Here is a 13,896-nt window from a genome sequence, read left to right on the forward strand (position 1 = left end):
GGAAGTACATGGCGGGCTGCTCCCTGTGAATCACATGGAGGACCGTCAGATCCCCAAACGGACCGTCGCTGAGGGTTCAGAGAACTTAGCACTTTGACAGCGTCTGAGCTGAGAGAGGTGATTGTTGGTAAGACTTCAGCTCAGCCTCCGAGGACGATGTGCACTTACTTCTGACGGTGTCCTGCTGCTTTAGGACCAAGCCTTTTCTTCTTCTTTTCCTCTAACTTAAGTTGTGTGTTGTACATTCAGTCGTCCTGCCTTTTCCAGGAGGAAAGTTCTCTTTTTTTTTTTCTATTGAATCTTCTCTGTTCACATCCTGTTCTGTGTGCCTTTGTATCGAGACACTGCAAACTAAGCTAGATGTCAGAACCGTTCTTGAATTACAGAAGAAAGAAAAAGTGTGTGAATAAAGTGAAGCGTGTTACTGTCTGGAGCCGAGCTGCCATGAAAACTAGGATTTTTAAATTATGTAAATACTGTATCTCTGGAGCATCCTGAAGGATCGAACCAATCTGACCTTCTACCAAACCTTAAAGAAAAGAACCATTTGTAAATCTGACGTTTGTTCCAAATAAAGGTTTTGTGATGTTGATATTTGATAAAAATAAATGTGCTCAAACCGTTTGGTTTACACCAATTTATTACACGTTGTGACCAAGTACAAAATACAGCTGAACTATGCAGTTTATTACAGACCATCATCTGTCCTTGGGCTAGTTAAAGTGTAGTCAAGAACAGGTTTAAAAATACACAAAAATAAGGGTTCAGTATACTTGTAAGAAGAACCAAATCTAGTTCAATAAAAAATAATCCTCCGCCAAAAAGTCTAAAACAGCCTTACAAAACATTACAAAGTACACATAGAAATGATTTCTCCAAAGCACTTTAAGGCAAATTACTGTGACAGGCACAAGTTACAAAAAGCCTTAAATAAACCGATCACGAGGATTCTCATCGCTACGACAAAAACATCCGGGAGGGAAACGAGGAGAAGGGAAAGAAAAGAAACAACTGAACCGATTTCAACACAAAGCTCAAGATCTTCAAATCAGATTAGTTCATATAAATAGAAGTTTTTTCTTGTGACAGTTTAATAGCTTACTGGGGAGCAGCAGCGCCGCAGTAATAATTAAATTTCATACATTGAACATTTGAGATTGGAAACAAATTTATCACACAGTCTAGTCAATTACACACCAAAGCAGGTTTTCTCTGTTACGATGTGACCAAAGTACAGCATGAGGAGAGAGATTAGGCAAAGACCGAAGGCCACAGAGCACGCACTGTCTACATCATATAAAGATATATATATATATATATAATTTATTATGGACAAATTCCCCAGATAACGCACTGTATTCTTCTATCTAATTCAAACAGAACATAAGACTTTATCTGAGTAGCTGCATGAGGTCCAAGTATCTGAATTGGGGGACGAGCGTGCCGGCTCAGGTGCCAACGAGATCCTCTTGTAGGGTTTTGGTTTGCAGGTCCGACGCTCTGACGTATGCCGACGTAGCTTCCTAACTTTGAGACGGACCAGATTCCAGTTCGGGTTTCAGCGTCCTGTCCCCGCTAAAGTGATTATTCTGGATTTGTTCCAACTGTGCGGCAGCTGAGAAAACGACAGCGCGGAGCTATCACCGGATGGAAACCGTGTGAAAGGATCGAGGAGAGGTATTTACACGGGACACGAAACAGGACAGTGGCTACATTTTTTCTTTTCTTTTTGAAAAATATTTGCCTCATGTCATCTGAGCTGAACAGAGAACAGCATAAAATTCTATTGAGGTAAACAAACCAACATGTTGAACAGCCAGGGGAGCAGCTCCCTGCCTCCCTGACTACTGCGACACTATGAGGTCCTAATGCCTGACGAACGGAGCCAAACCGTGGCTAAGCTGGTGGGTACGACTGAGGGAAAGGTCCTTTGGGTCAGTAGGTTGCATGTTGTGGTTACTTGTTTATTTCCCATGTGTTTGCTACGAGCTGCAGCGGAGGCAACAAGGAGAACACGCCTACACCTAATCAATGTTAAAGGTGCTTTGAATGTCTGAGGTTTGGAGACGATACATTCATACTGCGGTAGAGGCACAGCTGAGGGACAGATAGACATCTGTAGTGGTGGTTTCAGAGTTAGCGATCTAAGGCACTCAAATGACACTATGGCACAGCTAGGTAAAATGTTTTGTTTTTAAAAAAAAAAGAAAAAAAAAGGAGAAGATGAATCACAAACACCACACACCACCACTCAAAGTTACACATCCAACAAAAGATACTGCACAAAGTCATTCACAGTTGCAACAAAAACAGAAAGACAGTCAGACCTGTGTTACACCCCTGTGAGTAAAAAAAAAAAAAAAAATAGAAATAGACGTGTGAGCTTCATGAGAGAAAGACCGCCGTCTTTAAAACGCTAGTGAGGGGAGGACTGACGTTGCTACACTCGTTTTCTATGTACATTGCACACACTGACTGCAGAAGGACGCTCAGCCCGAGAGCTGCTGCGTCCCCAAAGGCCCCAAAAGCCACATTTCAGGGGCAGCTGCTGGTCCATGTGACTTTTGCTGTGGCCCCAATCAGACCGGACTCACATCTCCTGCAGAGGGTGGCTCATTTCGATCCGCTCCCTCTTCACAGCTGGTTCAGTCGGACCTCTGGACGCGTCGGCGTCGCTGCCCAGGTCGCTCATCTCATCAGAGAAAGACGTGTCTGGTGGAACAGAGAGGAACAGGTTCTAGTGTCAGCACAGCTTTATCACATGTGTGACCCTGAAATCAACCAGCAGCTGTTTCAATAGAACTGTCAAGACAGTTTTAAGCAAACTTTTGACATGGCGTTAATTATTTTAAAAAGGAGAACTCGTCTTTTTTCTGTTAACGACATTGCAGCAGAACAACCAGGCTGTCATCAGAAGGTGGCGCTGCAGGCTGTTAAACATGGCTGTAATACACTGAGTTAGTTGTTTGCTTACTTTTTAAAAACCTTGAAGAAGAAACGCACAAAACTATATGAAAGAAAGGATATGACATGAGGATCTGTTCCCAATCAAAAAACCTGTCATTGGAGACCATTAAACTGTTTTTCCAAAACTGGGGAAATGTTTTAGAACTTTGCTGTTTCCATAAATAATACAAGTTAGTGTTGAGAACGTCAGACAAGCAGACGGAGAACTGAACCACAGCTACAATATAAAGGTTCTCACAGCGACCTAATCTCCAGCACAAAGAATGTGGTTAAAAGGGAACGCCGGCAATATTGGTCTCTTTGTTATTGTCAACAGATCCCATGAAGCGATGGAGTCGTCTCCTCTGTGTGTCTCAGCCACAACCCCATTAGTTCCTATTGAAGGCGTAAATCAAAATATAGGCTCATTAAAAAGCTCCAGTAATTCCCTTAACAGTTCAAACCAAATGCATTTGTTTGGGACTATTTTCGGCAGCAGATTAATTCACGTTTCTCTGTTCAGTCCTTCCAGCAGCAGGATGGAGTTTGTGGGACTGGCTGTAATTAGAGGAGTCACCCAGTGCAACGGTGGGACTTTAAAAATAAATTAATTGGTTTTGTAAACAACAGAGCTGGGATTTGATGCAGTAAGAAAAGCGCCAAACAGCAGCAGACATGTTTAACATGTATGTGAAGCCCAGAGCCAGCTGGCCGGATTAGAACCGGACTGTCAGACGATGCAGACGTACCTTTTTCCATGAGTGACGGCATCATGGAGCTCAGGTCGCTGAACTGGAATGCAAGGATTGAGAGGGAATTCGTCAACAGAGCCAGTTTACAGTCATTACGTAGTGTTTAATTAGTCCAGCAGTTTTCTGTCGTACCTCTCCCATGACAGCGATGGGAGTTTCTCCAGTGGCCTGAGCGACGCGGTGCTCCACCAGGTAGAACATGTACTCGTCATAAAGCAGGCGGATCAAGTGGAAGGAGCCGAAACTGGCAGCACTGCGCAGAGTCAGGTCTCTGATCACCATCGAGCTGCAAGAAGGAGAGACAGTAAAGAAAAATCCTCTAGAAAATATAGGGATGCACGAGATATCGGCGACATCAGTATCGGCCGATAGTGTTTTTTTCTGATGTATTGGTATCGGTCCGATGAACAAATTAAGCCGATGATCGTCGAACATCAGCGCCTTCGTCTCTACGTTTGATATCGCTGCTATTTCACAGATGTTTTTACTTAAATGGTCCTGGACTTGAACGCTAAATATGTTTAATTCTGTTTTTCTTTTGCTACGTAATACAGAAGACTATGTGGTCTAATCTGGGCTTCCTTTGAATAGTATTCTCACAGTGCTCACTTATATTCATTTTTCAGTGCGAACAAAAAAGAATATCGACATCGGTGATATCGGTGATATCGGTTATCGGCGATATCAGAAATCTTAATATCGGGTATCGGTATCGGCCAGAAATTTTAATATCGTGCATCGCTAATAAAATCCCGTCTCATGGAGCCACAGGGAATGTTAGAACCTGATGAGCATTTTTTAAACACTAGGCTAATTCAGTGATTCTTAAGGAGAGTGTGAACAGTCCCAGTCTCGTCCTCGTACCTGTAGAAGGACCATTTGAGCAGGAACTGGCGTGCGGCTTTGGGGAAGCTGGGGCTGCCCTGGTGAGGCTTCAGGACCTGAGAGACCACGTTATCCAGCCAGGTAGCCCACTGGTCCAGAGAGCTCTGCTGCTGCAGGGTGACCTTAAAGTCCTGCTCCAGGCGCTGAACCACACTTTCGTCACACTGACACACCCACGACGCCTGCTCCTGTTGCACACAACAAACACCCAAACAACGTTCAGCAAGAAGCCACGACAGAGCGAGAGACACAAACACAACGTGGGTACAATCTGCACCTTGTGCAACACAAACATGTGGAAATGAGCCGTCAGACTTTACCTGGACGTTGGCAAAATCCACCCTGTTGAGGTCGGAGAGCATCTGGTTGATCTGGGAGGTGTTCTGGAGGACTGCGCGTGCTGCCTGAGCCAGGTGGTTCAGACTGGTGTAGCGCCGCAAAGTCTGAGCGAAGGCGCTGACCACAGCCACCTACAGCACACACAGAGCAGGAAACACACTTCAGCTGGTGTGTGACTCCATCAGTGTACACAGAGTCATGCACGTTTTTTCATTTATGTATTTAAGGTGTGAGGAACGTCTCTTTCAAATGTGCCCCGATTAACTGTGTAACTTTAAAGTGTTTTTGGCAGAATCTAAGTGATGCACAGATCCAGACATCAGGGGAAATCAGAGGACGCCGCTCGGTGACAGAAGTCTGGTAAGAACGGCTTGTGGACACAGATGGCAAAGCAGCCACATGAGATTCTAAAAGTTAATATTGTGGACTGTGAGGAAATATGATTTAAATCCACTTTACAAAAAACCCAAACACATCCAATACACTAGACACAAACTTTAACGCCATATAACCCACTTACAGTGATTTAGTGCTTCTAGTTACCTTGGTGCGGATGATCTCTTGAGGAAAGTTGGTCATGGCGTTAGTCAGCCAGCCCTCCAGACTCTTGGCGAAGTTACGGATGGCCTGAGTGAGAGTGCCTGAGGAGGAAACAGAGCAGCTTGAATTACAGAGCATCATGACTTGATCTGCTCTATGCAGGAAGCACTGAAGGTAGAGTTTAAACAGACAAACGCACGACTGACAGAACACCAACATCCTCTGACTGTAATGTTTAGTGTCGTGTCGGTGTTGTGGCTGCATAGAGGCTTGTTTGGAAAGCCTTCAAAAAAAAGAAGGAGCAGCTTCCCTACAGTGGCCACGACCGTCTCACTAGAGCTGAATGTCTCTGCCTCAGTACAGGACCAACATTATCTCACCATCGTACGCTGTGCACCACTTCTTTGTGCTATCATTTTATGTACACCTTTTTTTTTAACATTAAAGCGTGCACATATATTCAAGTAAACTCAAAAACCGTTTGTTTGCAGTTTATTCTGCATCACTGGTGTGTTTTATGAAGCTGAAACTAATTTGATGATTTATTTTTAAGCAAACGTTCGCTTCTTGCAGCTTCTCAGATGTAATCCATTCAAATAGTTTAGTCCACTGATGTCGGGCTGTTAGTTGGAGAAAGCAACTCGTTTTGATTACATCGACTTGGCTCTAAAAAAAAAACTGACATTTGCGATACTGACTGACATAAATTGATTAACGAGTGGCACATGAGTTGGTTTGAAAAAAGAAAGAAAGAAAAGGAACCAGCGGTGGTACTGACTGGGAACAGGACGCAGCACATCAGGGATGAGGATCTCCACCAGCGCCTGGTAGAGGATGTGGTCACAGCCTCTCATCCATAGTCTGACGGGTTCGTATTTACACAGAGCCACCAGCTTCTCTCTGGGAATCACACCTTCCAGGTCATCATCACTACACACAGAAACACACACGTCCAGACTGTAAATACTGACATCTGGCCAATGAAACGTTGCTCTTAATTTAGGTAGAAAGGTTAATAAGTTGACACTAATTAGCTTCAGACGTGACGCCGTATGTTCATTTTCTGCTCCAGTCTGTGTGATCTGACCTGCTGGGAATAGTCGTGCTCCCGTCACTAGATGGCGGTGTTGAATACCAAAAGGTCTGCCAGAGTTTCTCAATGTAGTGGAACTGGAGGTTCATCACCACATCCAAAGTAGCCTGCAGGAGGGAGGGAGGGAGGAAAGAGGGGGAGGGAGCAGAGGAGGGAGAGCGAAGGAGGGGGGACAAAACATACAGAGCTGAACCATGGCAACCAGACACACAACAAAGTTTCTAGAGGCAGGCAGGCAGCCTCTCGCTCACTGCGGGCCCTCCTGCTTAGACAATGAGCCAGCTTAAACACAGCTCCCTGCACATTAATCATCGGGAGAATCCTAAAGGACACATTTAGGCTTCATCTGCAGCTTTTTCCTCGTCGTTCATTTCTCTCCGTTTTTTGAAATCTTCTCTACTTTTTCGAGGCAGATCAGTCCCACAGATTAAAGCGTGCATTTGACTACTTTTAGTGACCTGAGCTAACCCATGTGACTTCCTCTTTCCTGTTCATATGTATGAGGCTCTTTGAAAGCAGAGCATACTGCACGCAAGTGAACACAAAGGAAGCAGCGGCGAGCTGCTGATCTAAACCGATACCTTGGTTCTAAAACGAAAGCTAACGGATAAACCTCCAACCTAAACACGTACTTGAAACTAAAATGCCAAATCCACTGCAAACTGCAGAAGTTTTTGAGGCCAGTAGACCGACTAGAGGAAGCTCGACTCCACCTGAAGGTCAAACTCTGCTGGTCTCTAACAGTTCAGCGTTTCTCTGCGCTGAGCGTCGCGTACGATTCACATCGTGCCCAGAGATTCTCTTCTCTCTCTCTATCTGGCAGGACATGCACTTGCCGCTGGATCTTGTTACACAGCAGTGTAGGCTTCAATCACATGATATGTTTTTGCTTCCTCTCCAGCTGTCGCCATGGTAACCGTGTTTACAGTTGCCCCCAGCAACAGGTCAAACACAGAACTCCAAAACAAAAAGGAGAATTCCCCATCCTCTCTAAACAAGAGCATTTTGCCTCCACAGTTTTTTTGATTTTTTTGCCACACAGGAAAAACAGCATGCTTTAAAAAAAAAGAAGAAAAGTCTGGAGGAGTGTTCACATGCACAGTCACAAACAGATGAGCGGCCTGCGGCAGAGCTTCCCAAATCTCAAGCCCTCATTTCTGAGCATACACACGACAAACACTGTGGTTAACGGTGTGATTTATTACGCTCAATGTTTTATTAAACACCTCATCATTTGCGCTTAAACAGTAATTTCGTGTCACGACTATTTGGCTGTTACCATGACATTAATAAATACACCAACCACGGTGGATAGAAGTCTGTTTACAGCCCACTCACAAACACACTCAACTACAAGAAAGTAAAGCAGAAAGTAAAATATAGTTTGTGTTCAGATCAACGTGTTGCCTCTATTTGTGTTGTAACTTTAAATGATGTCAATAAAAGTCTTGGTTAATGTGTTAACAGGTCACTGTTGGCTCACAAAAAAGAGGAAGGAAAAAAAAAGTAAAATGCATAAACATTAAACACGCAGAGGGAATGAGAGCTGTGAGTGACAGAAATGCGCTGGCAGACAAAGACAGCAGCCCATGTGCCTGTCCACAGACAAGGCAACACAAAGGCCCAAGGGGAGGCCACCACAAAGACACCAAGATGTCCACCCAGCGCACTGAAAGGTTAATTGGCATGTCTTGAAAGCTGCACAGAGATGAAAAGACGGCTGGAACAAAGGGAGTGCGGTGAGGCTGGACAAGGGGAGGGCAGGGATAATATGATAAAGCCAGAGCTTTGCTGCTTTAATCACAGCCTCTCTGCTGCCAGTAGAGCCCCAAATTTTAATGTTCAGCATTATTTCTACTCTCCTCATTTCCAGTGTTTCATCCTCCTCTGCCTACTCAGATTTACTGTCCTACTAAGAGACACCCAGTCGTTTTCTGCAGCCGATGAAATGTCAGCATGTAATCCAGCAGTTTGCCGTAACTCTGTCTTCATACGTGTTGTTTCCCAGTGGATCTTAAACGATAAGGCTAAAAAACACAACAGTCACTGCTTTATAAATGACACTAAGTTTATGTCTTCAGTCATTTAAAAGCTTAGTCCTGTAGTTTTTGGCTTTGGTACACACAGGAACACAACATATGTCTTTCTTAGGGACTCTTTTCAGCATTAATACACTTTTTTTTGTGTGTTCCTATTTGTTACACAACTCTCGACCTACTTCTCGTTGTTAACAGAGGCTCAGGTCTGCAGTTTGGTTCCACTGATGAACCTGAGAACTACACTGATAATTACCAGATACAAGTCGAGTGTCAGCTTCACCTCTGTCTGTCCATATGTACGCTCCCTCCCTCCCTCCCTCCTTCTGTTTTCCAGCGACTCAGTTAAATGAGATTTAAATGTGGGTATTATTGAATTTATTTCCATTCTTGATAACAACAGCAGGACCCCAAAGCCGGCCGACCCTGTACAGGAGGGTCAGCTGACATGAGTGGCGGGCTGAGGGGGTATTAGTATGTACAGCAGCAGGTTTGTGAGGCTGACTTAAAATAAGCCACAGTGATTATGGTAATGAGAAGACATGTCAGCCGGTGCAGCGGTGCGTTGTGCCGATGTGTTTCTCGTAGTTTTTTGACGACGATAAGAGCTCCGCTAGAGCACATGAAGCACTGGATACACAGACAACCCTTGTTAGTAGATTTGGTCTTAAAAGAAAAACGGCATGTCATTAAGGCAACCTTTGAACACAGAAGAGGCGAGCCAGGGTAGGAAAAATATCCATCAGTCAACAGTCCAATTTGAGTTAATGAAGTGTTTATCTAATAGATTAATGGAATACATGCAAGTGCAATTTACAGCTTAATTAGAGCAATCATAGAGTTTTACTGCTGCTGTGTCCCTGCTTCCACCCGGTTTGGGATATGATGTGTGTCCCAGCTGCCTGTGGTCAGCTGTCATTAGAACTGCACTGTGACAGCTTGGGTTTGTTTCTGTAAATTCAGTTCAAATCTATACTAGTTGGATGTGCAAAATGTGAAAATACGACAAATAAAACCAAAATCTACCCAGAAGGCCAATGATTGTGTTTTCAACCCACTAATATTTAAGACTTTACTTCCACCTTAAAGCCACCTCAGCACATTTCTAGCATCAGGGTAGCCTCAGCTGGCAAACAACGACATACACAGAATGAACAAAAAACAACAAAAAACAAGGCTGTTCATTGTGTTGGTAACGATCTGTCCTAACCTCATTCCACCTGACATATTCTGGTGCATCAGCAAGTAGCTTTAGGTCTGTGGTCTTCCCTAACTTGTCGTACATATTGACTAGTCATGAGTAGGATTTTTTGCATTAGAAGTACGTAACCATGCAGTGATTGTCTCCTGAACCCCGTCCAGAGCAGCGTGTGGTGTAACCAGTGCTGAGCTCTGTTGCAGATCTGAATGAGGAGCTAAAAAGTGAAGCACGAGCTCCTGCTCAACATTCGGATATTAGTCAAAACCTTCATAAGAACTGTTCTTGTGTGATATAACCCACCTCGCAGTGGTCTCTGTAGAGCGTCTGCAGCTTCTTGATATCGTTCATGTTGATGCGCTCAGGCAGAGGCTGCGTGCCCAAGTCAGGAGAAGGAAACGGAGGCAAGGTGTGAGATGTATCTGCATGAAAGACAAATATGGACAGGTGTCACTCACGTCACTCGCACATGGAGAGAAATGCATTAAAAACATATTGTAGTCTTATGGTATATGACACAATTATTAATGTCACATCTTTCCAGTTTAACATTTATTACATATGTTTAGAATGTACATCTGAGCCCAATATGATTCCCCACAGTGATTTGTTTAATTAGGTAAAAAATAATAATTATAAAGTCTAGTGCTATAACTAAAACTGGTACCAAAAAATATCAGAAGAAACAAGTGAGGAGAGTTTAAAATGCTTAAAACAGTGCTGGTGGCAGCTCTCCTGTTCCTACCTATGTACTGCTGGTGGTGCTGGCTCTGAGCAGCCACTGACTGCTCTGGAGTGCTGCTGCAGTGCTGAGAGCTCCCACACAGGCTGTCAGACATGCTGTCCACCTTCTGGAGAGGCTTGAACCTATGCAGACATGAGAGGCCGGGACATTACGTTTGCTGAGTTTTGAAGTTCTAGGAAAGCAGGATTAAGAAAGAATCTGCCGTTGAGGAGTGTACAGACACACACACACACACACACACACACACACACACACACACACATACGGGGGTTCTTCAAAGTACCAGCGGAGAGCAAGTTGCTTTTCTATAAACGTTCATGTAAAAGAAGCAGACTACACATGTCGGAGAATAATTGCCGAAAACACAAATAGACTGTTAGCTATGTAGCGTTGTTGGATAATCAGCTGTTACTGGTGAACACGGTCAGACCGACTACCTCCCTCCTCGGCCTCCATCGTCCCGTCTCATCAGAATCCGGCATGTCCTGCTGATGATGGCACTGCTGATGATGGCACTAGATTTTGATGGGACGGGTAGATGAAGGCCGGGGAGGGAGGTAGTCCCGTCATAATGTGGCGCCATCAGCAGCACATGCCACCGATGAGTGTAAGCTGCCTCGTGTACTTAATTTATTATAGTAGACGCTGTTGTGTACAGTTGCAGAGTGATGATATTAGTCCATGTATACAGCGTGTGTTTGTGTTGTCACATCTAATCTGTTTGGCTTGGCTGGAGTCGGCTCTGTTTACATGATTCATACCGTTCATTTCGGCTGCCGTGAAAGCTGTCAATCAGCACCTTCAGTGCACGTAATGCTTCTGTCTCTTGTATGAAACCTCAGGTGGGACAATTTTAGATTTTTATAATCCCTCAGTTTTGGCTGGGTGGTCAATAACCTAACTTAGAACACACATCTTTACTTCTCTACATGGACTTTAAATAGCAACGGAGAGCACTGCTCAGAACATAGAGAAATGCAATTATACGCTAACAACATTTTGCAACAGGTCATTGAAGGAAATTCTGTTTCCAATAAAAAAAATGTACATTATGTTTTGCAGATTAGCACCCAGGACATTGAAAGCACACTGAAAGCAGCGATGTTCTAATGCCTGGTGAAGGAGAAGAGCAAAAGAGCTGACGGATGAAAGCAGGAGGAGACAGAAGGTAAGAAAAACATAAAACACAGCGAGCAGCAGGGACGGTGGTGGCAGTAGGCAGCTGTCACAGGGTCAGCGTCGGAACAAGTGAAGTTTGATTTAGACACTTTCGCACAAAAAAAATGGCGCAAGATGGCAAGCATAAAGCTGCTACCTGTTGTGAGAAATGTCACATGGAGCACAGGAAATGGAAAGGAAGAGGACTGAAAATGGTATAAATGGCAGATAGGGAGAAAGCGCTGACCTCTGTTTCTGGTGGACAGGCTGCTGTCTCATGGCCATGTACTGGGTGTCCTCCTGCAGCCGGTTGAGCGGTGAGTCTGGCTTCACCCGGATGCCATAGTAATGGTACTTAGAGTTGCCTCTGGTGGATAGAGCGAGAGAAAAGCCAGAAACCAGTGAGGAGAAGCCTTGCCATCAGTGTAATTACTATCATTATCCTCCTCCATCAGCAAGTTTCCAATGCCTATAAGCATCATCATACTCGTCACATCTATAATGGTTACGTGATTACTGTTATCAGCATCTCTAGCATGTGCAACAACCTCTTGCTCTCTCTACCTGGTGCCGAGGCGGCGGGTCCTCAGGCCCATGAAGACTGATCGGATGAGTTTGCCGAAGGACGCCGCGTTGACCGGGTCCAGTTTCTGTTCCTGACAGTGCCGCAAGTAATGGTTATACAGGGAGCACCGGGGCAGGCTCACTCCCTCTGCTGTCTCATAGTTGTCCAGCAGCCACTGCAGCTAAAAATACACAGAAGAAGAAGACACAGTCACACAATCAGCGAGCCCCTGTGGACAATCTCTGCTGTGTGATAGTCGCCTGGCCAGCAAGGGAGAGGGGCAGCGCATCTTATTATCACATCAAAAGACAGAGAACACACCACACGCACATCACATGACCGTCTATTTACTAAGTTTAACACTGGAGAGACAGACCATTGTACTCACTGTGAAGCTCTGATCTCCAATTTTCAAATCATACATAAAGAAAATACATCAAAACGCAATTTGCATGTATTATGACTGAGAGACAGCCAAGAGCAAAAGCTACACTGCAGTAAAATCTAAAACTGATGAGTCATGTCTTGGTGAACCCACAAGTGAAATAACAGTCTTTCAAAAAGATAAATCAATCAGTTTTAGCACATGCAGAGTATGAAAGTGCACATACAAGATACACTCATAAGGAAAAGGTGACAGCAAATGCAAGTTCAGATCAAAGACGAACACTAATTGAGACAATTGTGCGTGTCATTGGGACAGTGCAGCGTAAGTAAAGCTAGCAGATAGCGTGTTCCACTGAGCAGAACACAAGTAGAACACACAGCCTATAGGTTCAGCCACGGCCTTCTTTCTCTTCCCCCTCTCATGTCCTTTCAAAGAAAGTTCCTGGTTGACTTACATGGCTGTTGAGCAGGCTGCTTTTGTGACTTGCAATTCCTTCAGACTTTTGGAGGTTTTCAATCGCCATTTCAAGCTAAAGAAAGAAGAAGCATGCAAAAAAAAAAAAAAAAAGAGTGGACACAGAAGGGGGAGGAGAGGCGAGAGAGTGAGAGATAGAAGAAGGGAAGGGAACAGAAATAAGCAGGGGTATATGAAAAAACACACACACACATACAAAAAAAAGATAAAGGAAATAAGACTGTTAGCGAGCAGCCAGATCTCTGCATTTCCATTAAAATCAGTCAGTGTCGCAGCCAAATCCATTATTGGCTGACAAAAGCATGCAAATCAAGGGACTCATAGGGTTAAGCTGCTCAGTGAAGGCTTGCGGTCAGACACTCTAATGTATGCAAATAGGAACCACAAACAGGGCCACAGGTCACCTCAAGATTTGGACAATAGGTCAACAATGGCTACCGCCGAAAGTTTACCAAATAACGTAGCTTCGAAAAATATTGGTAAAAATAAAAAGGCAGACGGAGTGAGTTGTAACTATGACATAAGCAGGAGTGTCACGGTCGAAAATACACTGACATATTATTCTACCATTGGACAACAAAAAATAATGGAGTCCAACTGGCGGGCAAAGCGAATGACAAAACCAGGGACATTCTGTTGAGCTGTAGAAGAAAATCAAGTCAAAAAAGAAAAGATATGTGCTATTGCAGCCAAACTGGAGACAGAAGAAAAGGAAAAAGAAGCAGGCAGCGTTCCAAGCCTTAAGAAGGCTCCCGAGGGCTCTTGGCCAAATGGTAA

General features: G+C 44.3%; 2 protein-coding genes across 5 annotated transcripts in view; one reads left to right on the top strand and one right to left on the bottom strand.

Annotated features, from left to right (window-relative positions):
• The window catches only part of fcho1 (FCH and mu domain containing endocytic adaptor 1), a 75,883-nt gene extending 75,260 nt beyond the window's left edge, over nucleotides 1-623 (top strand). Inside the window, exon 27 of the mRNA XM_008295529.1 lies at nucleotides 1-623. Within this exon, the coding sequence (XP_008293751.1) occupies nucleotides 1-29 (29 nt within the window). The 3' untranslated portion in view covers nucleotides 30-623.
• Nucleotides 623-13,896, bottom strand: part of rfx2 (regulatory factor X, 2 (influences HLA class II expression)) — a 27,521-nt gene continuing 14,247 nt past the window's right edge. For 3 of the 4 annotated variants that reach the window (XM_008295525.1, XM_008295526.1, XM_008295523.1), the window contains 13 exons: nucleotides 13,100-13,174; nucleotides 12,257-12,438; nucleotides 11,940-12,059; nucleotides 10,535-10,656; nucleotides 10,093-10,211; nucleotides 6,550-6,662; nucleotides 6,241-6,392; nucleotides 5,466-5,563; nucleotides 4,904-5,053; nucleotides 4,563-4,771; nucleotides 3,831-3,984; nucleotides 3,696-3,738; nucleotides 623-2,712 (listed from right to left, as the gene is read on the bottom strand). In XM_008295525.1, coding sequence (XP_008293747.1) covers nucleotides 2,591-2,712; nucleotides 3,696-3,738; nucleotides 3,831-3,984; nucleotides 4,563-4,771; nucleotides 4,904-5,053; nucleotides 5,466-5,563; nucleotides 6,241-6,392; nucleotides 6,550-6,662; nucleotides 10,093-10,211; nucleotides 10,535-10,656; nucleotides 11,940-12,059; nucleotides 12,257-12,438; nucleotides 13,100-13,174 — 1,659 coding nt within the window. In that variant the 3' untranslated portion in view covers nucleotides 623-2,590. The remainder of the gene's footprint in view (nucleotides 2,713-3,695; nucleotides 3,739-3,830; nucleotides 3,985-4,562; nucleotides 4,772-4,903; nucleotides 5,054-5,465; nucleotides 5,564-6,240; nucleotides 6,393-6,549; nucleotides 6,663-10,092; nucleotides 10,212-10,534; nucleotides 10,657-11,939; nucleotides 12,060-12,256; nucleotides 12,439-13,099; nucleotides 13,175-13,896) is intronic. The other variant, XM_008295524.1, reaches the window with a different exon arrangement.

The sequence above is a fragment of the Stegastes partitus genome, unplaced genomic scaffold (assembly GCF_000690725.1).
Source record: "Stegastes partitus isolate 25-593 unplaced genomic scaffold, Stegastes_partitus-1.0.2 Scaffold1055, whole genome shotgun sequence".
NCBI lineage: Eukaryota > Metazoa > Chordata > Actinopteri > Pomacentridae > Stegastes > Stegastes partitus.